This window comes from Podarcis bocagei (genome assembly GCF_964188305.1).
Source record: "Podarcis bocagei genome assembly, chromosome: 5".
NCBI classification, from domain to species: domain Eukaryota; kingdom Metazoa; phylum Chordata; class Lepidosauria; order Squamata; family Lacertidae; genus Podarcis; species Podarcis bocagei.
In genome coordinates this window covers 7,491,912-7,515,989 of record NC_138129.1, presented here as the reverse complement: position 1 = coordinate 7,515,989, position 24,078 = coordinate 7,491,912, and the positions used below count along the sequence as shown (strand labels likewise).

The 24,078-nt window shown below is 47.9% G+C and overlaps 1 protein-coding gene across 2 annotated transcripts; it reads right to left on the bottom strand.

The window, feature by feature from the left end:
* Positions 1–1,225: 1,225 nt before the first annotated feature.
* TCEA2 (transcription elongation factor A2) lies at positions 1,226–22,818 on the bottom strand. Of its 2 annotated transcripts, none has more exons than XM_081196660.1 (10): positions 22,646–22,818; positions 18,389–18,451; positions 17,220–17,325; positions 16,434–16,524; positions 7,509–7,642; positions 7,103–7,159; positions 5,561–5,715; positions 3,276–3,422; positions 2,697–2,768; positions 1,226–1,561 (listed from the first exon to the last, which is right to left on the bottom strand). In XM_081196660.1, exons 1-10 carry the CDS (start codon positions 22,712–22,714, stop codon positions 1,553–1,555), a joined length of 903 nt encoding a protein of 300 aa, XP_081052786.1. In that variant the 5' UTR covers positions 22,715–22,818; the 3' UTR covers positions 1,226–1,552. The 2 variants fall into 2 exon arrangements, with proteins under 2 accessions (XP_081052786.1, XP_081052787.1); XM_081196661.1 differs by lacking the exon at positions 22,646–22,818 and adding an exon at positions 20,355–20,376.
* Between the last annotated feature and the right edge of the window lie 1,260 nt (positions 22,819–24,078).

Here is a 24,078-nt window from a genome sequence, read left to right as displayed (position 1 = left end):
TTCCTTCGCAACTGTACATGGTGGGGAGAGCAGGCACAGGTGCAGCGAAGGGCAGGAGATGCAAGCCAATCTGCCTTTGCCAAAAGCTGTGTGGTCTCCCTGCACTTCTCTGCATTTTCTTGCTCGCAGTTGCTGCCCTACCCTGCCTGGGAGTGATGGTGCAAAGTCCCGATTCAAAAGCCTCTCCTGGGATTGAAGTGGGTGCTAAAAGCCCAAGCCAGCCGTGGCCTTCCCCCCTCCTTACCCCCACTTGAAATGCCTTGAGCGCAAAACCTTCCCCTTGCCAGAGACCCTCTGGGCCTTTCCCCCAGTGGCCGTTGCGTGCCCAGCCTCACGTACGCCAGCAGATTCTTCTTTTCTTAACCCTTCCGCGTTTGCATCTGCTGGCCAGGTCGTTCGCTCCATTCTGCAGCAAGCTTGCTTTCCTTTCTGACATGCACCCAGTGGGCCAGCACACCCCCCCCCCGCAGACACCCCCACAAGAGCCCAACTTGAAGATGGGCCCCACCTCTCCCCAGATCTTCCTGTGTGGGTGGCCGGCAGAGGGCAGGAGGGACTCTGATGCTCAGAGGCCAGCAACGTTGCTACCCGCTAAGGAAGGCGAGGGAATCTCGAGGCAGAGTTCTCAGCACCCCTGGCAAATGTCAATTCCCAGATTTCTTTGCGAGGAGGAGCCATGACTATTATAAATGTGTAGTGGAGATAAACCCTAAAAGGCTCGGTGCACGGCATCAAATGGACAACCAGGAAGTTGGAGGGCAAAGCACGAGAACGAAGCCTGACCTTTACCCCCTTTCCAGTGCCAAGCGCTTCCTAATGGAGGTAGTCCTCATGAGGTTCTTATTCAGTGTGCTTTGTTGCTCTGAATCCATCCCCCTCACACACCTTTCCTTTGCAACACCTCTTCTGAGGCGTCTTGCTGTACAGCCTGGTTCTGGGAGAAGATCTGCTTTGAAACTGGTTTCATTGTCACCCCCACCCCAAAAGGAACTCCTTGTGGGTTGCGGTCTGGCAAGCGTGCGGAGGTGTCTTGACTAAGAATTGCCCATAGAATTTTATTCCATAGACATAAGCTTCGGTTGCAGTGGCTGCTAATTTGGCCTCCCTTCTCCTGCCTCTGTGCTAACAAAGTGAGGCAGACGTTCGTTTCAGCTTTCGAGAGAGGGCACAAGAAAGGAAAGTCGGAAGAAGCTATCGTACGCTCAAGACGAGACACCTGGCCAAATTTCTTTTTAAAAAAACCAAAACCAAAAAAAAGAAATGTTTAATACTGTTCCAGACCCTCACAAAATACTGATTCAGGATGAGAAACTCCAAAAGTGGTCAAGTCCACGAGAATTCTCCATCCGGCACCCTCCCAGCCTCCAACCCCGGCTGCTGCTCTTTCCAGAGGTCTGCAGGCAGCCGGGACCTCCTCTCCCCGGATGATGTACAGAGCACAAAGCAAACTTGGCGACAAAAACAGTACAAAAGTTGCTGGCGGTGTTGGGGGAATGTATGGCAGAGATCCGGCCGAGCGTTGGCTGCAGCTGATGCCCTGGTCCGGGATGTCTCAGCAGAACTGCAAGAAGTTGGTAGGATTGGAAAGAGTCAGCCAAGATGCCTCTGATTTTACCCCAAACACAGAAGCAGCAGAGAGGGCTCTCTGCAGAATGACCGGAATTGATTTTCTTGCTGCTGCACAATATTGGCAAGGAAGGGAAGGAACTTGGGAAGACAGAGAGGGCTGAAAGGGCAGGGAGAATGGCCTGAGAGTTGTGGTTTTTTAAATTGAAAAAAGTCACACTCTGCCTACTGGAATCCCATTGCAGCCATTATATGTCATGGACTATAAACCTTTTAGGCTGCCTGCCGAGGTCAGACTGAACACAGTACTTCTGTCTGCCAATGTGATGCCTTCCATGTGTTGGACTACAACTCCCATCATCCCTGAGCACTGGCCATGCTGACTGGGGCTGATGGGAGTTAACAGTCCATCAATGTCTGCAGGGCAATGCACTGGCTAGCCTTGCTATAGACAGAAAGAGAGGCAGAGAGTCCTCAATTAAAGATAACAAAAAGACCGAGCCACAGGAGCTCCATTAAAAGTGGTCTCAATATGAACATTATTGAAAATACAAGCTGGGGTCACTGCGTAGCAGCAAACATGGGTCAATCTGTAAACAACAATCCAATTCAGATGATAATAGTGCATGTGAGCTATAAAACAACTATCCAAACAGCACGGGACAAGATCTACCGTATTTTTTGCTCTATAAGACTCACTTTTTCCCTCCTAAAAAGTAAGGGGAAATGTGTGTGCGTCTTATGGAGCGAACGCAGGCTGCGCAGCTATCCCAGAAGTCAGAACAGCAAGAGGGATCGCTGCTTTCGCTGCACAGCGATCCCTCTTGCAGTTCTGGCTTCTGAGATTCAGAATATTTTTTTTCTTGTTTTCCTCCTCCAAAAACTAGGTGCGTCTTATGGTCTGGTGCGTCTTATAGAGCAAAAAATACGTTATATGATCTATGCATATTCTCTAAGTGTCTGAAGGAGTACAAAGCAACACTGGAGAGCTCATCCTACGTTGTTCGGGGAATTGTTTTATTCTTCACACGTGCCATTTCATCCGGAGAAGAGGTTGGTGGAAGACCCTGTGATGGAACTGCAGGTTTTGCCCTTAGGTCAAATAAATAAAGGGAGTTAGGCATGCTTACCTTCCAGCGGTTCCCACACTCATTGCACACAACAAAAGTGGTCATTGGCTCGTCTGAACTGCGGGTTTGCACCTGTGTTGAAGGAAGGAAACGCTGAGGGTGAGTGAGGTCTGTACTGCTGGTCTCCAAGGCTTGCCCTGTAGCAGTCTTTCCACATCACCTCCCATCATCTGCACTCGCTTGTTTGCCCGCCACTTGTTTTGGAATTGAAAACTGGTGCTCTAGCCAGCAGCAGCTCCACAAAAACTTGTTCTGAGGATTTTGGGGAGGGGTGAGAAGGCTTCCCCGCTGTTGGCCGTAGCAAAGCTACCAATTACAACCCGTCCTGATGTTGCCAGGGATGTAAGAAAACCCAAACAATCCTCTCACTTCCATCAGTAGAAGCGGACAGCTGTATTGTCCTTTCCCTCAACTGGCCTGGTACAAATCTGGACCCAATCCTGACGGAACTGATCCTTCCACGGAGAAGCTGAAGACCCTCACCTCTCAGTGGATTTCATGAAATGAGGGGGTGTTCAGGACCTCGAGAGGCAAACCAGCAGGTCTTTCAGGGTGCCCTGTGCACACCTGGCGTCTCACCTGGGTGTAGGTGCAGTTCTTTTTCTTGCACTTCCCGCAGGTGAAGAGGTCGGTCTGGGTCCCTCCCGTCTTGCCCATCTGATGCTCCCGGATGGCCTCCTTCGTCATGGCTTTCCGGATTTCTTTCAGCTCGTTGCTGGCCATTTCCTTTCAGGGAAATAAGATAAGAGCACCCGCTCAGTTTGGCTTTCTCTCTCTCTCTTTTGGTTTTTTTTTTTTTTTAAAAAAGAATACTGCTTTATTTAGAATTCAACAATAACAAAGGGGAAAACCACAGTAATTGCTACATCAATTCATTACAATTAACCAATTTTAACAATATATAAATAGTAATAGCAAAATTACACAACATCACTTTCAACTTACTGAAGTTTTCATGTTACACTTTTATCTCTTTCTCTCTCTCTTAACAAATCAAAAAGAGAAAGACCAAGAAAGGAGGCACACAAAAAAAGAAGAGGAAGAAGAAGGGGGTGGAGGAAAAAAGGGGGGAGGAAAAAACAAAACAAAATAAACACATTTGACTTCCGATTTGACTCATTGTGTTATTATTTCTACTATTTTTTCACACACAGTTCCAAATTATTGTATTGCTTTCTTTGTTTTCGTCAGATATCAAAAAACATTATATTTGTTGTTTTACAAGGATCATTCTATTTTTGCCAGGAGATATTTGTTATTGTAATGTTTTTCCAGGTACTCTTTAAAGATTTTCCATTCTCTCTGAACTTTCTGTTTTGGATAACCTCTAATTCTCCCTGTGCTCAGTTTGGCTTTCTCAATTTGCACATTAGCGAGCTGCATTTCCGCCAAACGTGTTCAAAGACACTCTATAATGAACTTTTGTCCCACACGGTCATCAGAAACCGTGGAGCAAATGAGCTCCCACCTGAAAGAGCTATGATCTTAACCTTTTTGGTTCCACGGTACAGCAGGAACAGGAGGAACTGAGAGGGGGAAAGCGGCAGTTTTAAACAACAGCAGAAGCTTGAATAAAACAGAGTTTGGAAGACACTGGTGGTGGTGGGAGGCGGCAGATTAAAACAAGGTTTGAGTACGGCACAAGGGGGATTGGGAAAGGCTCTGCTGTGTTCGATTCTGCGTTGTTACCATCACTGCTATTTCTCCTTGTTAAAATTGTTTAAGATGCACATGCACAACCAATCAGTGTCTCTCCTTCCCTGCTTTACTCAAGATTCTGCTGCTGTTTAAAACCACTTTTCCTCTCAGTGGGGCAATGGTCACACACAGAGACCCCTCTTCCTTGCCACCAAGGCCTTCCCTTAAACCCCCTCCCCACACTTACGGCAGACATGAGTTTCCTCCTTCCTGCCCCTTCCTCTGTCCCCTGCCTGCCTTTAATGGACAATGAAAACAGAATGATGCTGGACCCGGGCAAATATAGTATAGAGGCAACCAAAGGAGAATAAAATACAGAGCGAGAAATTCAGTGTGCTGCTACAAGCGTCCCATCAGTACAGCATCTCTGCTTGCCTCATGGAGACATCTCCTCTCGTCCCTCTGCATGTGGCTTTGGGGTTTTCCCACCCACCCCAGAGCCAATTGGGGGGGGGCAATGGGGAGGGAGGAAGGCGGAAAGTCCGGCTGAGCTAGCAGAAGTTCTTGCAAGGGCTTCCACTAATAATAATAATAAATTTTATTTATACCCCGCCCTCCCCAGCCAAGACTGGGTTCAGGGCAGCTAACACCCGGTATAAAAAGAAATTGATTGAAATGCAACTTAAAAACAAGATTAAAATACAACATTAAAACAATAAAATATTAAAATACAGCCTCATTTCAATGGAAACTCAAATCAAAAACTTTTTGGGGGATAAAAACGTCAAGTCTTCACCAAGGCTAACTTTCCAGACTGGTCCTACATGGGCCAGAAAAAAGCCAGGGAAGTCCCCAAATAGGAGTTCCATCATAGGAGGGGAAAGGAAAAAAGAAGAGGGGGGAGGGAATCAAATTGATTCCAAGCCGAAGGCCAGGCCCGAGCCTCTAATTGTGAGTCCCACACCTTAAAATACAATACTTTATCCTTTTAAGGTTTTCTCCCGAGGATGCATGTCAGAGCTGGCCCAAAGCATTTGACCCCTCTGCAAAGGCCTTTCCCCTCTGTTTATAGACAGTAATTTTAACCCTACACTGGATATTCTTCCTTATCAACGGCAGCCGTTTAGAATTTTGGTACCAGAACAGCATCTTTGTAAGATCAGGCCATTTAGTAGACTGGAGCAAGTCTCACTGGGTTTTTCAGGCTATGCAACCGTCCATCTCACCTCTGAGGTCATCACTGCAATTTGCTCTGCACTGATCACTCCACACAAGACATTCTTTCGGAGGTCAGGATTCTTGGAGTCCTTGAGGTTGGAGATGCGGCTCCTGACCCGGTTCTTGTACTTCAAGTCTGTGTTCTTGACATCTTGGTATATAAGTTCAAAAGCCATTAAGGAGCACCACCGTCAGGTTGCCTTTGCCCCAGCCCCAGCTCCAAACGTGTTAGCCTGACAGTCTAAACCAAGGTTTGGGCATCATGGAGAGCTCTGCATCAGCAGAGGAGTCCTAGGACCCTGAGGATGGAAGAGATCACCTTGGAAGCCCCTCGGCCAGGCACCTTCAAAGATTAAGAGGAGGAAGACTGCCAAGTGACCAGGAAGCCTTCATTCCCTGCTCCTGAAGTTTCCTAGCCCACATTCTCCTCTCTGGGAGCTCTCTCAGCACCTTTACTACAACACCCTTCACAGGACAATAGAGAACCCATAGCCCAGGGGCTGGGAACAGGATCCAGCCTGCAGCTCAGACCCTTATTTCCCCTAACCCCCACGAGCCAAATTTGACTACCTATCTGTCAATCGGCTGGTATTACAATGATGGCAGGCGATACAGCACTTTGGAGGCCCGACAATCAGCTGATTGTTACTTGAAAGAGTCATGCACACCTCTTTGCAAGCCCCTTACTAAGAGCCCTGCTCTGCCTCGTGAAGTCCCAACAATCAGCTGACAGTCTGTGCTTTGGAAGGAAGGTGTGTGATGCTTCTGCAGCGCCACCAACCAGCTGATCATCAAGACTTCGGAAGCACTGAGCTTGGGTTCGGCTGGTCTAGGATCTGAACTTGGGGTCTGCAGCACTTCCAGAGCCCCAGCCCAGGCAGCTTTTGATCTGCCCACATGACACCAGGTGACTGGCAGGTGGGTGGGGCTTGATCAAAATGGCTTGGTGAGCCAAATTATGACAGTCATACCTCGGGTTACAGATGCTTCAGGTTACGTTTTTTGGAGTTGTGGACCGCCGAAACCCGGAAGTACCGGAACGGGTTACTTCCGGGTTTTGACGGTCGTGCATGTGCAGAAGCGCTAAATCCTGCTTTGCACATGTGCAGAAGCACTAAATCGCACTTTGCGCCTGTGCCAAAGTGCCGAATCACAACCCACGCATGCGCAGACGCGGGTTGCGAACGTGCATCCCACATGGATCACATTTACAACCCGAGTGTCCACTGTATTATTATTACATTGTAGATGACTGGCCTCTCAAGTTAAGCTCTCCTGCTGAACTTATTCTTATCTCTGGCTCCCAGAGTGTCCGGCTTGTGGTGCTCCACTGCCGTTCTGCCATTTACCTAAATGCGAGGGATTCTTGGTAACCTCAAAAACTACATTTCCCAGGATTCTTTGGGAGGAGGCCCTACTAAACTGCTTTTAAGTGTATCATGGCATAGAGAGAGTTTAAAGTGTGAGGATTGGGAGTTTGCCTTTGAAATAGCGGCTGCCCAGAAATCCCCTATGCCTCCTTTCCAATGCTACAAACAAAGCAAGGATATATTCTTCAATCTGGCCTGCAAGCTGCTCGCAGTCGGCACCGATGGTCACATAGTCATCTGTGAAGAAACAAGAAAACCGAAAGGTAGCCAAGACTACATTCCCTAAGCAAGCTGTTGCCTTCACACTTTGGCACCAGGTTCCCGCTGCACTGAACCAGAGACTCACATTTCATGTGCCCATCAGCGCCATTTGTCTACATACAAATTTATGGGGTTGGACTAGATGACCCCTGCGGGTCCCTTCCAATTCCACGATTCTGTGAAAGCTCAGAATTTACTAGTGCTCGCTATGAACACCAGCAAGCACGGGCTCTTTTGAAAAGGGCACAGATTCAGGAATGCAAGGAAGACGATGCTGATGGAAAGGAGAAGAGGTGAGGGAAGGACTCGCTCCTTTGCTCCTTACTGTCCATCTGGAGAGCGGAGGTCAGCATTTCTCTGCATTTGTTGCGCACCGTATCGCATGTGACAGGCACTGGTGGGAAGGTGGTGATCTTGGGTGTGGTGGGGGTCTTCGGCGGGTCCTGCCTTTTGGCGGAGCTGGAAGAGAAATGAAGCTGGTCAAAATTTCTCTGCTCATTTTGCAGAAGTCAAATCGTGAAAGTCTAGGAGGAAGGTGGGCTTGAAGCTGGTAAAGGAACCCTGGATGGTTAAGCCCAGTCAAAGGCGACTATGGGGTTGCACCGCTCATCTCGCTTTCAGGCCGAGGGACCCGGCGTTTGTCCAGAGACAGCTTTTTCCGGTTCATGTGGCCAGCATGACTAAACCGCTTCTGGTGCAACAGAACACCGCGACAGAAACCAGAGCACACGGAAACGCCGTTTACCTTCCGCCGCAGGGGTACCTATTTATCTACTTGCATTGGAGTGCTAGGTTTGCAGGAGCTGCGACAGAACAACAGGGATTTGAACCGCCAACCTTCTGATCAGCAAGCCCAAGAGGCTCAGTGGTTTAGACCACAGTGCCACCCACATCCCAGTTGGGGGGCGGCGGGCTTTGAGTGAGAATTCAAACCAGCCTTTGACGTCCTTGAACCATCCAACTGATTTGGATTGCATCTCCCTGACTGGGGCTGATGGGAGTTATAGCACTGGCTTGGCAAAGGCTGATTTTGAGTTCCATAAATCAGTTCACACAAGCTTCGAACAATCCAAAACCTTGAGAAACCAGTGCAAATAGATGTACAGTGGTGCCTCGCAAGACGAAATTAATTCGTTCCGCAAGTTTTTTCTTCTTGCGAGTTTTTCGTCTTGCGAAGCACGGTTTCTCATAGGAATGCATTGAAAATCAATTAATGCGTTCCTGTGGAAACCGCCTTCAGACCAGGTCCGGGGACAGTCTGTCCCCCGACCTCTTCTGAAGGCTGGGGGGGGGGGGAGAACAAGGGCTTTTCTTCCCACCGCCAGCCTTCAGAAGGCTGTTCTGAAGGCTGGCGGTGGGAAGAAAAGCCCTTCTCCCCACCTCCCGCCCCGCAAGCTCCGGGGACAGGAGCGCTTTGCTGCCGACCGCCAGCATTTTAAAAGCCCCTGCTGTCCCGGGGCGATTTTAAAATGCTGGCGGGCGGCAGCGAAGCCTCCGCTGTCCCGGGGCGATTTTAAAATGCTGGGGGTCGGCAGCGAAGCTTTCGCTGCCGCCCGCCAGCATTTTAAGATCGCCCGGGACAGCGGAGAAGTCTCCGCTGTCCCGGGAAGGCAGGCGGGGGGGGGGAGCAAAGACTTTTGCCCCCCACCGGCCTTCAGAAGAGGTCCAGAAAGTCTTTGCTCCCGACCGCCAGCATTTTATAAGAGGTCCCCGGAGATTTCCCTATGGGCTTTCTTCTTGCGAAGCAAGCCCATAGGGAAATTCGTCTTGCGGAACGACTCAAAAACGGAAAACTCTTTCGTCTTGCGAGGCGTTCGTCTTGCGAGGCACCACTGTAGATGGTTTTAGTTACGTCCTTGAACCATCCAACTGATTTGGATTGCATCTCCCCGACTGGGGCTGATGGGAGTTATAGCACTGACTTGGCAAAGGCTGATTTTGAGTTCCATAAATCAGTTCACAAAAGCTTCGAACAATCCAAAACCTTGAGAAACCAGTGCAAATAGATGTAGAGTTTCTTAGCTGTTAAGCTTTTGCCCACATCCACTGGTCAAACAACTGCCGAGTTCCTTTATAGTTGTGATGTCCATTCTAGCCTCTTAATTTGGGCTGCACTAACTGTACTTCCAGGCACAGCACAAAGGTAGCCTAATTATAGAACAATATTACAAGGTAGCCAACATCCCGCATTTCTGGAACTGGAACCAGTTCAGAAGCTGCACAGCCTCTCCTGATTCAGACATTGCAGAAAAATATTGCTGATGGCATCTCACCCCAAATCTCCTAATAATCACTTTCAATGATTTTATCTAGATCAAGGGTGAGGAATCTTTCTCCCTAGAGCTTACACGCAATTGAGCATTTTCAATCATGAACAGGTGTTCTGGAAACAGTGTGAAGCATATTTCTAAAAATAATTTTATTATTTATAGAACGTCCATCTTAACTGGGTTGCCCCAGCCACTCTGGGCAGCTCCCAACAATAATTATTACACACACACACAGTTTTTTAAGAAAAGCATGGGTGGCCATGTGGGGAAGGGGGTACCCCAGGGTTAGGGATGGGATTGCTGAGTTTCTGCACCCTCTTGAAACTATTCCCAGGAATTCTTGGGGGATGGCCAGGTTCATGGCATGCTGCTAAAATGACAAGGGGCTTAGAGGTCCCTTCCAGCCAACTGTATGGCTTGCACTGAAGCTTTCCGTGCACAAACAGAACAGCTTTCCGGCTGCGCAACAGCACATCACTTTCCCCATGCAGTTCCTCCTGTGCCCTTAAATTTGATCTGGAGAATCTAGAGACTCCCATGGAGCAATTTTGCGGGTGCACAGGGTGGGGGGAACTGTAGGAGGGAAAGAGGAAAGCGAGTTCCTGTTAAACGAGCAGAAGTCCGCTTGTGCAACGCTGGATTCTGCCCTATTGGTATATGAACACTACAGCTTTTAAAGTGACTTAATTACTTTTTTCTCAGGAAGTCTTGGGAAGTGAAGCACTGAGCAGGTCTACGGAGGGGATTGCAGAGTCCTCTGCATGCTCATCAAACCAATTCCCAGTATGAAATCAGAGAAGTCTCCTTGGCAGGTATGCTCTGCAATTCCCTCGCCCACTTCTGCTATAGCCATTTTTGCTTTCTTTCATTCCCACAGAAAGCAGGAACGTGAACAAAGGTCTGTAAGCATTTATCCCTCTTGCAAACCATGTCAAGAGCTCCCAATCTGGAGACCCCCTCCCACACTTTCACGGCACCCAGGATGAGATTTAGAACACCCCTGATATGCTTGTTTCCTTGTGGCATCAACATTAGCTCCCATCCTATAATCATGAGAGTTGGAAGGGACCCTGAGGGTCATCCAGTCCAACTCACTGCAATGCAGGGAAATGCAAGTTATCCCTTACAGGGATCGAAACTGCAACCTTGACATTACCAGCACCATGTTCCAACCAACTGAGCTACCCAGTTGCATTAATCTTCCAGTTCATCTGGTGTTGTATAGTTCCACCTTTGGCAGTGAAATGAGAGCAACAGGTTCGGTCTCTGAAATCTCCAGATAGGTTTCGGTCTCCCATCTGAAACTGCAGAGAGCTGTTGTCAGTTAGTGTAGTGTATATCTGGTGCTGGAGGAGACTCTTGAGAGTCCCATGGACTGCAAGAAGATCAAACCAATCCATTCTGAAGGAAATCAGCCCTGAGTGCTCACTGGAAGGACAGATCGTGAAGCTGAGGCTCCAATACTTTGGCCACCTCATGAGAAGACTCCCTGGAAAAGACTGTGATGTTGGGAAAGATGGAGGGCACAAGGAGAAGGGGATGACAGAGGACGAGATGGTTGGACAGTGTTCTCGAGCTACCAGCATGAGTTTGCCCAAACTGCGGGAGGCAGTGGAAGACAGGAGTGCCTGGCGTGCTCTGGTCCAGGGGGTCACGAAGAGTCGGACATGACTAAACGACTAAACAACAACAACAACATCTGGCTTGCAGGCCAGATATAGCTTTCAGAGGCTTCCCACTGGCCCACAGTTTATCCTCATTCCCCCCACCTTGAACACCCCACTGCACCGTTTCCTGCTGGTTGCAGAGGGATTTCTCTCCCTCCCACCCCTCCAGCCAACACAGAAATGCAGCAAACTGCAGGTGCAAAAGCCTAATCCTGATCAGGAACATAGCCTGTGTGGAGGTTTTGACTCCTTAGCCCCCTGGAATTTGCACTGCGATGAGCGACAAACTCCAGAGCTCCTCCTTGCAAGGCTTGCTACCACCACCAATCAGTGGCGTCAGAAGCCTTGCTTGTTGCTTAGCAGCCACATCTTTACCTGTACCATACCTGCCGTCACGTGTCAGGTGTGGGCCAGGTGGATGTGGTTTGGGCAATAACAGCTTTACAAATTTAACTCTGCCAGACCCAATTTGGCCTTTGGGCAAGGCTTCCCACTGCTGCTGTAGAGGGTAATGTCTCTACACAGAGGCCTCTAGTAACTTCAGTCATGAGGGCAACCAGTTGCCACAGGCGACACCACTGAAATATGATGCATCGGCACCGGGCAAACGAAGCTCTTTGACAGCACTTTCTTCCCAGTGAATGGGTAATTTAGAGGAACAACCAACATACTGTGACTAGTGGACTGCCATCTCTAGAAACCAGGACTTTTCAGTCACAGCATCAACCCTCTGCAATAATCTCTCAATAGATAGATACCTTAGAAAATCCATCTGTTGGATATCTCGCACAAACCTAAAAAAACACAATTTGTTACAGAGAGCGGTTTGGATACTTGAGAGTTATCCTTCTCTGTTTGTTGACTAGCAGCTTTAAAAGATGGCACTTTTACAATATATCTATGGTATTCTGACCTATATTTGCAGTGTTTCCAATTTTATTCACAGTATCTTCTGATTTCCGTAAACTGCTTAGGAATGTTTGCCAGAAATGTTAAGAAATATGTAACTTTCTAAATAAAATGTGCAGGGGACATCACTACAATCTCCCCGTATGCAAAAAAAAAGCCTCCACTTTCTCCTATGTCCCACTGTAATCTCTCTGTAATCCATGGCCCCATGCTGAGATAACAAAGTTATACAGAGATTGTTTCGATGGCTGAACCACAATCCATGTGCTTTGAAAGCAATTGCCGGGCAGCTGTAAGAAAAGGCTGCAACAGATCTCCCAATGGGAATGTCAGGTCCCAGATTACGGCCACCCAAAAGCAGCAATTTCCACATCGCTTTCCCTGGAGCCATTCCAATAGCTTGGCTGGAACCTATAAATGCTTATTACAACATCTTGCCACCTTCTGCTAACTCAAGTCAGCACTGCTGTTTGAATGTCCATAAAATGATATGCTCAAGGAAGCTACACATGAATGGCTGTCACTGGATTTGGACAAGGGTAGGACTGGTACTCCAGCTCCGAGGGTGAAAACTTTTGTTGCTTCCCAAGGACAGCCAGCCTACTCATAAAGCCAGCGTTCCAACCTGGTCAGAAGAACGCTGCTGCATTGAAAGCCTGTGTAGTTTGGTTGGACCATCCATTATGATCTGGGAAGGATGCAGAATTGAATTGCCTACATCGCAAACAGTTACAAATGTCTCACTACACTTTTCTTTATGCCAAGACACAGTGGATGGGCGTGGCTCTTCAACCAGTTTATTTGCTAGTCGGTCAGGGCTTGATCAGACCAGTGAATGACCCTGGGTTTTTCCACCCACCTTTTATTTTGGCCTTCCTCTACCATTGCTCAATTGAGCTGCTCTGTAGGTCTCCACGAAATTAAAAGACACCTGCTTCTTGGGAGAAAAGCAATGACAAACCTAGAAAGCATCTTAAAAAGCAGAGACATCACCATGCCAACAAAGGTCCGTATAGTTAAAGCTATGGTTTTCCCAGTAGTGATGAATGGAAGTGAGAGCTGGACCATAAAGAAGGCTGGTCCCCAAAGAATTGATGCTTTTGAATTATGGTGCTGGAGGAGACTCTTGAGAGTCCCGTGGACTGCAAGAAGATCAAACCTATCCATTCTGAAGGAAATGCGCCCTGAGTGCTGACTGGAAGGACAGTTCGTGAAGCTGAGGCTCCAATACTTTGGCCACCTCATGAGAAGAGAAGACTCCCTGGAAAAGACCCTGATGTTATGAAAGATGGAGGGCACAAGGAGAAGGGGATGACAGAGGACGAGATGGTTGGACAGTGTTCTCGAAGCTACCAGCATGAGTTTGACCAAAGTGCGGGAGGCAGTGGAAGACAGGAGTGCCTGGCGTGCTCTGGTCCATGGGGTCACAAAGAGTCGGACACGACTAAACGACTAAACAACAACAACAAATAGGTCTCTAATTTGCACTTCCTCTCCACTAGGGCTGGGCGTTTCGGCTTTTCAACATCATGATCATCATCAGCCAAGCATCACGATATAGTGACACATCACGCTGTTGAAAAGCAAAGGGAGGAACAAGCTGCGTCAGCCCGAGAGCCTGTGAGACGCCAGGGTGAAACCACCTCAACTCCCTCGGCAGGAGTGGCGGCAGTTTCACCTCCAGGCGCTGGCAGTGGAGGGACCTGGGAGCGACGGTGGTTTCACCAGCGCCATTGCACTCTGGCCCTCAAACCAGTCCAATACATCACCCAGGCCTACTCTCCATTTATGGCACCCTGATCCTCATTTGATTGGAAGGTGGCAGCTATACAGAGTAGCAGATGGAGCTTTCAGTCCCATAGCTCGATCACAGCCAACAGAAACAATGTCTTTTTTTCCTTGATTTTACAGCGTGCAAGTTTTAAACAAACATTTCCTAACACTCCAAGGCACATGGGAATCGGTGTTCACTGACGTTCGGAGGAGCTGTTGTTTTTAATTAAAGTGATTGGGACAGAGGAAAACTCAAAACACACAGCTGCATTTTGTCTCAAGAAAGCCCGGTGACACTATTCCCCTGAAGAAGGCAAGTAAGTAAAGGCTAAAGCCTGAATGATAGGTGCAAGTACTGAGAGTGCTGCTACCCTACGGACCAACATAGGAACATAGTTCAATGAGGCTAGTTCAGTGAAGTGGCTGCCCCTATGGTTCTGACCATTTCAACCTCACCAACACAATTCGGAAAAGGGTGGGTTACTTACACTGAGATAGTTGGGCATGCTCAAACCTCATGAGAATCGTGTCCTTCTACAACTGATGTCTACCAGTATGAACCTAGCCTAGACATCCTCTGCATATTTCCCAACCTGACAAACTAGGAAATGGAGCAAAATAATGGAAAATCTCAACTTCTTTCCTTCCCGGTTAAACAAAATTAAGGTTCTGCCCCTGTCACTGTGGAGTACAGTCTTTAAGCTATAAAATCAGTTTCAGGTAAAGGGTCAAAATCCAGAGAGGTTTACAGAAGGCACCCAATGAGGAAGCAACCGCCAGTAGCTCTGAAGGCTGCACGTCTCGTGTCCAGGAAGAAACACATCACCCCTTACTGCAAAAGAGAATGGGCCTCACATGGAGGGCTGGTCATTTCCGACCCCTGGCTATTAGGGCTGTGTGCTGGATTCGTACGAGGCCAGTCAAATCAGGCATAGGTGTCCGTCCTTAGGCGCTGGAAAAGTTATGTAAAGACAGCCACAATTTCCACAGGTCAGGTTGGATTGGCCCAGAGTGATCTGTGGTTGGCAGGGGAGAAGACCTCAGGCAGGAGGAACAGGCAGGTTGGGAACAAGGCCACATGAAAGAGGCCAGGACCTACACTGGTTAAGGTGGGCTCAGCACCACAGCTCTTCTTCCTACCTGACATGACCCCATCCCCACCTATGCAAGGTCAATGCCTCAGTTCAACAGTTGTTGGATGGAGGCATAGATCCTGTGGGGTTCAGGTCTGCTTAGCAAGAGGCTTTCCTGTGGGAAAGCAGCTTATGAACCAGCAGCCCCACACAGAATCGGACACTCCCGTTTAACAGCTGTTAAGGGTAGGGTCTGATCCTCCCAGATCAAGTCCTGTGCAGAGCCATGCGCCACCAATCTTTTAAAAGGTTTCTTATGAGATTAAAAACCCAGAGTCCCGCCTCCATCCCTGAATTGCTTGGGGATGATTCTAGGGTGGGGGGCTCCTGGGGCAGGGCAAATCACCCTGATCCAGGGGCCACAGGGCAGATTGCTATTAACAGTCTGGAGAAGAATGGTATCAACATAACCTGGAGCTGAGAAGTTGCGGGATTGTTGCATGACATACACTTTCTATTTAAATAGAATTTTGTCCCATTGTTCTGCTGCAGCTGAGGAAAAAAGGACAACTTCTCTTTTGGTGTCACAACTAAGTGGAAAGTGAAAACAGGAAAGAGTCTTGTGGCACCTTAAAGACTTAACAAATATTCATGCATATTTTTATTTTATAATATATACAGTGGTATCTCGCAAGACGAATGCCTCGCAAGACGAAAAACGCGCAAGACGAAAGAGTTTTCCATTTTTTGAGTCGTTCCGCAAGACGAATTTCCCTATGGGCTTGCTTCGCAAGATGAAACGTCTTGCGAGTTCTTGCGAGTTTGTTTCCTTTTTCTTAAAGCCGCTAAACCGTTAATAGCCGCTAAGCCGCTAATAGCCGTGCTTCGCAAGACGAAAAAACCGCAAGACGAAGAGACTTGCGGAACGGATTAATTTCGTCTTGCGAGGCACCACTGTATATTATACGCACACATCTGCTGAAGTGAATTGTAGTCCATGAAAGCTCATGCCATAATAAAATTTCTTAGACTTTACAGTGCCAAAAAGCATTCTGTTGCTTAAGCTGCAACAGCCTAACACAGCCACAGGGAGGAGAGTACAGGTTAATACGTGGGGGAGGGGGGCAGAACCCAAACACAAAATAAATCAACAAAAACGGAAGTGATGTTTTTATTAATAAAGGATGAGCATGAGAGAGAATAAAGGAGGAATGAAGGTGAATCAAATAATAAACAATGGTAATCAAAATAAACTCACAAAAGCCACTGTGTTTTGTAGACATTTATTTTTTCTCCATTTACAACTATAGCATTTTTTTTAAAAAAACACAACATGATACCACACTGATAGTTCTATCTGCAACCACTATTTTCTATTCCTCACCATCATGAATTAAGGGCAGCCTTAATTGGACTACACCAAGATCAAAAAGTTTCCTATTCCAACAGGCAAAGTAAAGAAATCAAAATTAATACCAAAAATGGAAGAACATTAGGGGCGGGAAGAGGAATACGATGTGCAAAAGTGCCACCTCTGGCTAACGGGAAACATTATTACCTTTGGTCTCTCGAGTCGCCACTCTCCTTTGAGGAGGAAGTTGGCAAGGAGGAATTCTTTTTCTTCTCGTCACTCTTATCCTCTGAGGCATCTGAATGCGGGGGAAAGAAGCAATGGCAAAGGAAGCAAGAAGTAGAAAAAGTTAAATCAAGAGGAGCTGCAATCTTCTCTGCAGGGCATATGCCCAAGGCTGCTGGCATTTGATCACCCTTAAGTGAGCTTCTTTAGTGGCCCGGTCCTATAAAGTTCTAAAGCAACTGTTCCTAGGACAGTGTGACTACTTGATGTGGCCACGAATCAGATGGCCCTTTCCCTTCTGCTCCAGGACCGGTCATCTGTCACATGACCCTGCCACACAAAGCAGCCACTAAGACCTCAGCTCCCACGTTTCCTCACGAGATGGCACACTCAGAAAACAGCTTTAAATTTTAGGAGCAGGGCAAATGCTGTGACTCAGCTTGCACACTCAACTAGCACAATTGTGTTCTCTCAGCTTTCCCACTGCTTTTGCTGCAGGCACAAAGGTAGTTTTGTCACTAAAGCAGGCAGAGGAAGCCCCAATCCCCACCTACATGCTCATTTCAGCAACCTATGAGCCTCTGAAAATCAAACATGGGTACAAGCAAAAAAAGGAGAGAGAGGAGTGGGCTGTTGCTCCCCCCCCCCCTTGGCAGCTGATTGACCACTAATGGCCACAGATAACTGGGGTAGACAAATCCTTGCTCTAGTCTAGGAGGGCTTATCTTACGTTCTTGAGAATCTATCCAAACATGCTTAGTCCCTCACCAAGGAGTTTCTTCCAGGCCTTGATAAGCGATTTGGCAAGTGCGATCACATCTTCGTCTGTGCTTTGCTTCCGGAGTGCATTCACGGACATCCCAATGCGAGTGGACTGCAGATCGTGAAGGAAGAAATCACCAGGTCATCATATGACCAGCTAGACAGAAATCTCCACAACAAGGAAACCAGTGGCCCAAACAAGTCGAAGCAGCAATAATTAAAGCTAAGACCAAATCTCAGAAAGGGTTGCACTAGCTTTACTCCATGAAATAGTAATTGTAATGCTGTGTGCTTTATAATCCTTTTATCATTCATCACAGCAAGAATTCTCCCCTCCCCTCCTTACCGCATAGGACCTTGATTTTGTTCTCCACGGCTCTGGGACATCAAGGACTTCTTACAACTAGAGACAGGACACTGTATGGCATAGTCCAAACACTAGAGCCCAGAGCGTCATGCAAAGGAACTGATAAGCAGCAGGGTCGGGACAAAAGAAAATAAGCACTCCTTTGTGCAATTTCTAGTTCAGTTAAGGAATTCATGGCCACAGGATGAAAACTAGGAGATGGAACTTTTTTTCTCTACGGCTCAGGAAAAAAGAGAAGTCTAGTATTGGCTTCTAGGCATAGCAGACACAAGGACAGTCTTCATGATCAGAAGTAGAATTCTGAGAGACTGCTGCTGTTGGGGGTGGCAGCCACTCTCATGCCGCGTGGGTGGATTAGATGGGCCTGGTCTGATCCACAAAGGCAGGTTGTATTATCAGTTCGGCTACCAAACACAGAGATTTCCACCCTTTTTTTGGCCCAAGGGCTGCAGTCGCCAGAGGTATCATGTCAGAGCCTCCCGCTTCTCCTCAGCTGACCTTTGTTGAGCAACGGGGGGGGGGGCATGGTCTCCTCCTAACTCACTAAATCCAATGTCCACATATTTTTTCTTTTTGTTGAATCTACCAAAATTGGGAGAGGATCTTGGGGGGGGCATATTAGGCCCCTGGGTCACACACCTGTAGATGGGACTGCTTGAACTTGGGATTGTCTGCCTGCTCTACTACTGAGCTATGGTATTCCAATATGTGACAGTGCAGCCTACATGAAACAGACTAGCAGGTGTAGAGGGAGAATTCACGCTGGCAGCAGGGTAAAAGACAAATGGCATTCATCAGCATGAATTACCTGCAGCAAATCCAGAGTTATTGGCATACTTTTCAGCTCCTTCAGCAAATCCATTGCCCCTTCCTGGAAGGAAAAGGAATTCAACAAATTAACAGAAACTGACAAGCGAATTAAGTCCAAATTGGTTCTATGTGATCATCAGATAACAGGCACAGCAAATTAAGAACGGAATTCCTCAAACAGGTCAGTTGCGTCTAAAATCCTTTCTCGAAAAGAAAGATCCCCAGCCGAACCAGCAATTTTTGTTGCAGATGACTGCAGCTGTAAACTGTGTAACATTTCACAAATCAAGATAGATTCCAACTTTTTCCACTGTGAGGGGATTTTCACTCTGGCATGGATCAGTATGCGGCTGAAAATGCAGCCATTGCAGTGTAGGAGAAAAGCATGTTTGAGATATTCATTACATGTATATAATTTAGAAAATATTTCTGCACCAGCAAAACAAGCTGGAGTTTCCAAACCCAAAGACTTTTGCATCTGTCTGGATGAGGAGAGAATCACCAATGCCAGCCAAATGGAAGGCTGGATCCACAAAAAGGGCAGGGTGGGGGTTCACAAATACCAAACAAAACAGACTTCATGAGCTGGCGGGGCTGCAGGGAATTAAAAAAAACAAAAGCCCTCAGATGATTTATAGAAATTTAGAAAATGAGGTTAAATAAAACCAGAGGTTTTTAATGATCTTTAATAAAGAAGTGGCACCTGGTACCCTTGAATCTGTTCCTCCGCCTCTCAATTGATGAAGGAATCTGCACAGGCTGATTTTTTTTGCAGTGCTAACCAGACACACATCAGCCTGGAATCTATCAAGACTGGTCAGCAGCTCCTCTGCCCATTCCATCAGACAGGGAATGACTTGCTTAGTTCAAAGAGTAAATATTCTGGACCCCTAGAAAAAGCAAGCTCTCTAGTGACCAACTGCAAAGGCAGAGAAAGAGGCCTAACCTGACAGACTCACTGCCTTTTGACCTCTTACTCTCCATAAAGAGGGTCTGTTTCATCTCTGAAAGGGATGCAATCGCCAGAACAATCTGACAAGGAAAGAGGCCATGGAGAGCTCAATCTGAGCAAAGCTGCAAGGCCCAGGAACTACAGCAATATCCAGAATAAACAATCTGCTCTTTAACAAAGCTCAGTCCATTTTCAGCTTTCTGAAAATCCGTTTGAGCCAGGCCTCCCAGAAAAAACACAGGGAGGGCCAATTTCTGCTTTCACTAAAGGGTTTTTAATCACTTATTTGAATAGCAGTATGGCCAAGATAACAGTAATATCCAAGAATTGGCTTTATCCCTTTACCATGGGCCATTCTGACCCCACATAAGGCAATCCAAAAGGCAAAGGCTTTTTTTGGCCACAGAAATTAGGCCAGTGAAAGATATATTGGAGCTCATATGCTATTTTGAGCATCTTTGCGAAATACAACATGTATTGCAAGGAAATGAAAACTTATTGTGACTGTTTGTATTTAATAGTTTAAAACGTTTATTTTGTACACTGCCCTTGAATCAAGCCTGATGAAGAGTGGTATATGAAAACCGTTTAAATAAACTAAGCCAAACAAAAACAACTCAGTCTGATTGCTACAAAGACAGCAGGAGGACTCTCTGCTGCTCTCAAGGAGGCGGGAAAGACTGGGAACAATTAGTGCTGGAACAGTACGCATTCCTTGTATAAAGTCTAGGGGGGGGGGAATCTGCATTCTGCTCTCTGCATGGAAAGGAAGGGAATTCTAAAAAGTGGGGCACCCAGAGGAACTGGACAAGAGAAAATGGGGTGTCCTGTCCACTTTTAGTTCTGGGTCCTGGCTTCAGTCCTTTCCTGCCCAGCCCGCCACATGTTACCTTGAGGGTCTAGGGGCGCCAACAGAAAAAAGGCTCCACAACCCTAGTCTGGCTGTTTTAAGAAAAAGCTAGAGCACATTTGAAGCACCTACACTCACCGCCAAATCTATACTGCTACTCACGTTTCTTCTCTCATTCACAAATGACTGCCAACTGTACAAATCCACCAACTTTGGAATGAGCAGTGCTGTCCAATCAATCCCACAGCCTGGAGTCTAGACACGCAGATGTAGCCCCTGACATCTAGAAACAGTTCTTTGCCAAACCTGCTAAAAAGTATGCCTTATTGCTTGAAGAATGGGTTCAAGTGGAAAACAACTGCCGATAACAGAGAAATGTTGGTGTCCAGAGATGGGCATGTATGGATTAAGGTGACTTACCTCAGGCAGCTCCATCTGCCATTACTCATCTATGAAGACGTACAGGTCTTATTTCAGAAAGCGCATCATACGCACGAATCTTTTTCAGTCTGTACCTGAAAGTCAGTCTCTGCTTCAAGGCATGAATTAAAGGGCTGTAAGAGATCTGTGTATTCTTTCTCTCTTTACAAGCAGGATTGTGCACTACAAGGTGAAGAAGCGGGATTGCAGAGGCGATGAGAGCAGGCGCAGCAGCCCTCACCCTGTATGTACTGCTTTAAATCAACAAGAGGAGCCTGTGGCCCCTCGACATGTCCTGAGACTACAGTTCACATCTGCCCAACCAGCACAGTCAGTGGCCAGGGATGATGGGAATTGTAGTCCATGAGCACTAGAGGATAGCACTGTTTCCTTTTTTAAAAGTACAGTGGTAACACTCTGGAACGGATCCTGTTTGCATCCTGAGTAGAACGTAAAATGCAACTGCGCATCTGTGGGTCGCGTTTTGCCACTTGCATGCATGTGACGTCATTTTGAGCATCTGTGCATGCGTGAGCGGCGAAACCCAGAAGTAACGCACTCCGTTATTTCCGGGTCGCCGCGCAGCATAACTTGAAAACGCTCAACCTGAAGCACATTTAACCTGAGGTATGACTGCAGTGCATAGGGGCCTCAGGCACTCTCCCAACATCAGGAACCTTGAAAAGTAAAAGGGGGTGGGTTTTTCTAGGTGGAGCTTACAGGAGCTTATTTCGACTATGGCAGACCAACATGGCTACCTACCTGTTACTAGAACCCTGCGAGGTAGGTCAGGCTAAGAGAGAGAGGTCAGACAGTGTGGGCTGTACCACTTCAGCTGCGGGGGCGCTCACCTCAGTGAAAGCTCACCTATAAAAACGCCCTCCGCTTAAAACTTACACATAAGCAAATCCTAGCACTGGCTATACAAATTAATTTATGTTTGTACCAGTAGAGTGTTCCATCTCAGGAGCCAATCCCCCTCCACACGACTGAAGTGGTACAGCCCACACTGCCTGACCTCTCTCTCTTAGCCTGACCTACCCCACAGGGTTCTAGTAACAGGTAGGTAGCCATGTTGGTCTGCCATAGTCAAAATAAAATAAAATAAAATAAAATAAAATCCCTTCCAATAGCACCTTACAGACCAACTAAGTTAGTTATTGGTATGAGCTTCCGTGTGCATGTATCTGAAGAAGTGTGCATGCACACAAAAGCTCATACCAATAACTAACTTAGTTGGTCTCTATGGTGCTACTGGAAGGATTTTTAAAATTATTTTATTTTATTTATTTTGTTTTGTTTCGTCTACCTCGCAGGGTTATTGCAAGGAGGAAAAGTTGCACAACAGCCAAGGATGGGCAGGATACAAATGCAATACGCCAGCATAAAATGAAATGAGCATATGCAAATAAGCACTGCACAGGCCGTTATTGAGGAAGAGGGGAAGAGCAACTCTTCCTAACCAAGGGAGGGGGCGTGGCGAAAAGCAGCATGCAGAGCAGTAGGCGGGCGCGAGGGCGGAGCCAACTGCCGGGGAGCGGTGGGCGGAGCCTTCAGTACCTGAAGAGGGGCAAATGGCGATGCGGGCTTCGGCCGGCGGGGCGGAGCTAAAGGCTGGGAAGAAGCAAGCGATGGAGCGTCGGGGAGGCGAGATGGGCGGGGCCACGTCTCCGCGGGGTGGGCGGGGCTAACTCCCTCAGGGCGGCGAGAGGGACGTTGTGGGCGGGGCTAAAAAGCTGAGGGATGGGAATGCAGAGCGCGGTTTGACTGGTGGGCGGGGCCAATGCTTCACGAGACGCGGGCGGACGGTCGCCATGGAGACCAAGGCGGGGGGGGGCAGGGCGCCCGCTCCCTGGTCAAAACGAAAAAAACGGAGGGGGGGAGACAGCCGTTACCTGAGGCGAAAGGCGGGGCTTTTTTTGAAAAAGGCAACGGGGGCGCGCGCGCGCGACCCACCGAGGGGCGAGGCCACGACGCTGTGTGTGTGTCTTTGGGGGGAATCTTTCAGTCAGCGCCAAAAGAGGCTCACTCACCGCGCTTTTCTTGGCGACCATCTTGTCCAGCCGCTTGGCGATGCGCACGACCTCCTCCTCCCCGCCCATGGCCGCCGGCTGCTCGGCTCGCCTAGGGCGCGTCGCGATGCGGCTGAGGGAGCCGTGCCGCAGTCCGGCGGGCCGCGGTGAGGAGCCGACGAGCTCGCACGCCGCCGCCTGATTCCGCCGTGCGCGCCGGCCCGAGGCACGACGGGAGACGTAGTCCCGTCGCGCCCCACGGGCCGCTTCAAGAGCATGGCTGGGCGCGCGCCGGCTACACTACCGCTCCCAGAAGTCAGCGCGCGCGGCACTGTTTTGGTCCGTGAAGCATTGTGGGAGTTGTAGTTGAGCGCTGGGCTCTCCCCCGTGGTCGGCGGCTGAGAGGAGGACTACAAGCCCCATCAAACGCCTCGGCACAGCTACAGCTCCGAGCGGGTTGTGCGAGGCTGAGGGGAATACTAGATAGAAATATTTCGGGCGAAGACGACGGCGCTGCTGTGTTTAATATACGTTGTGTGGCTTTCTACCATGTTATAGCGCAACCAATAAAATTATTATTTATTTAACAAAAAGGGGGAGAGAAGAAGCACGGGGGGAGGGGGTATGGGAACGAAGCGTCCGTGAGGAGATAAAAACGTGAAACTCAGCCCACAAAAGAAAACACGAAAAGGCATGAAAGAAAAGCACGGATATAAAAGAATAGCGCTCAGGAAAAGGTGGTCGAGGGCCGCTCAACCTGACAGGGTTTTTTATTTCGTTTCATAAAATGTAGATACCGCTTGTAAGACCACAAATTAGGTGGCAATGTGCATGTATTACAAGCCACTAGGAAATCTCCCATCTTTATCAAAGGGAATACTAACCTCTTCTTTTCTATAACTAATAGATAAGCGTTGTATTTCTAATAATCTCAAGAACTTATTTCCAAAAATAAGTTCACCTTTGGCATCCTGCCACCACCCTTACTGTCTGTATGCTCATATATATCTTTCTTTGAGAACTGCCCTGAGAGCTCTGGGTATAGGGCGGTATATAAATTCTAATAATAATAATAATAATATGATTAGTAAAAATCTATTAAGACATTCAGAAAATTAAAATCGGCAGAACGCCAAGAAGGCATATATCCTCCATTCTCAGGCATTCCAGTTATGGTGGGGATCACAAATAGGCCCTGCTGTGTGGCCTGATCCAGGAAACCTCTTCCTACTGATGAAAAGCATTTTGAGCATTCGGGGAAATTCAGCACATTATGAAGATGCTACAACAGTAAGGAGTTTCAGGGTTGCATGTTGTCAGCCAGAGCCAGGTCCTACTCCCGTCCAAGCTGTGTTGGAAGAGGAACCCTATTGAGAGGCAGCGGAGGAGCCTGGCTACAGGATCAGGCCACCATCCTGTTCTCTCAGTGGCCAGCCAGATGCCTGTGAGGAGCC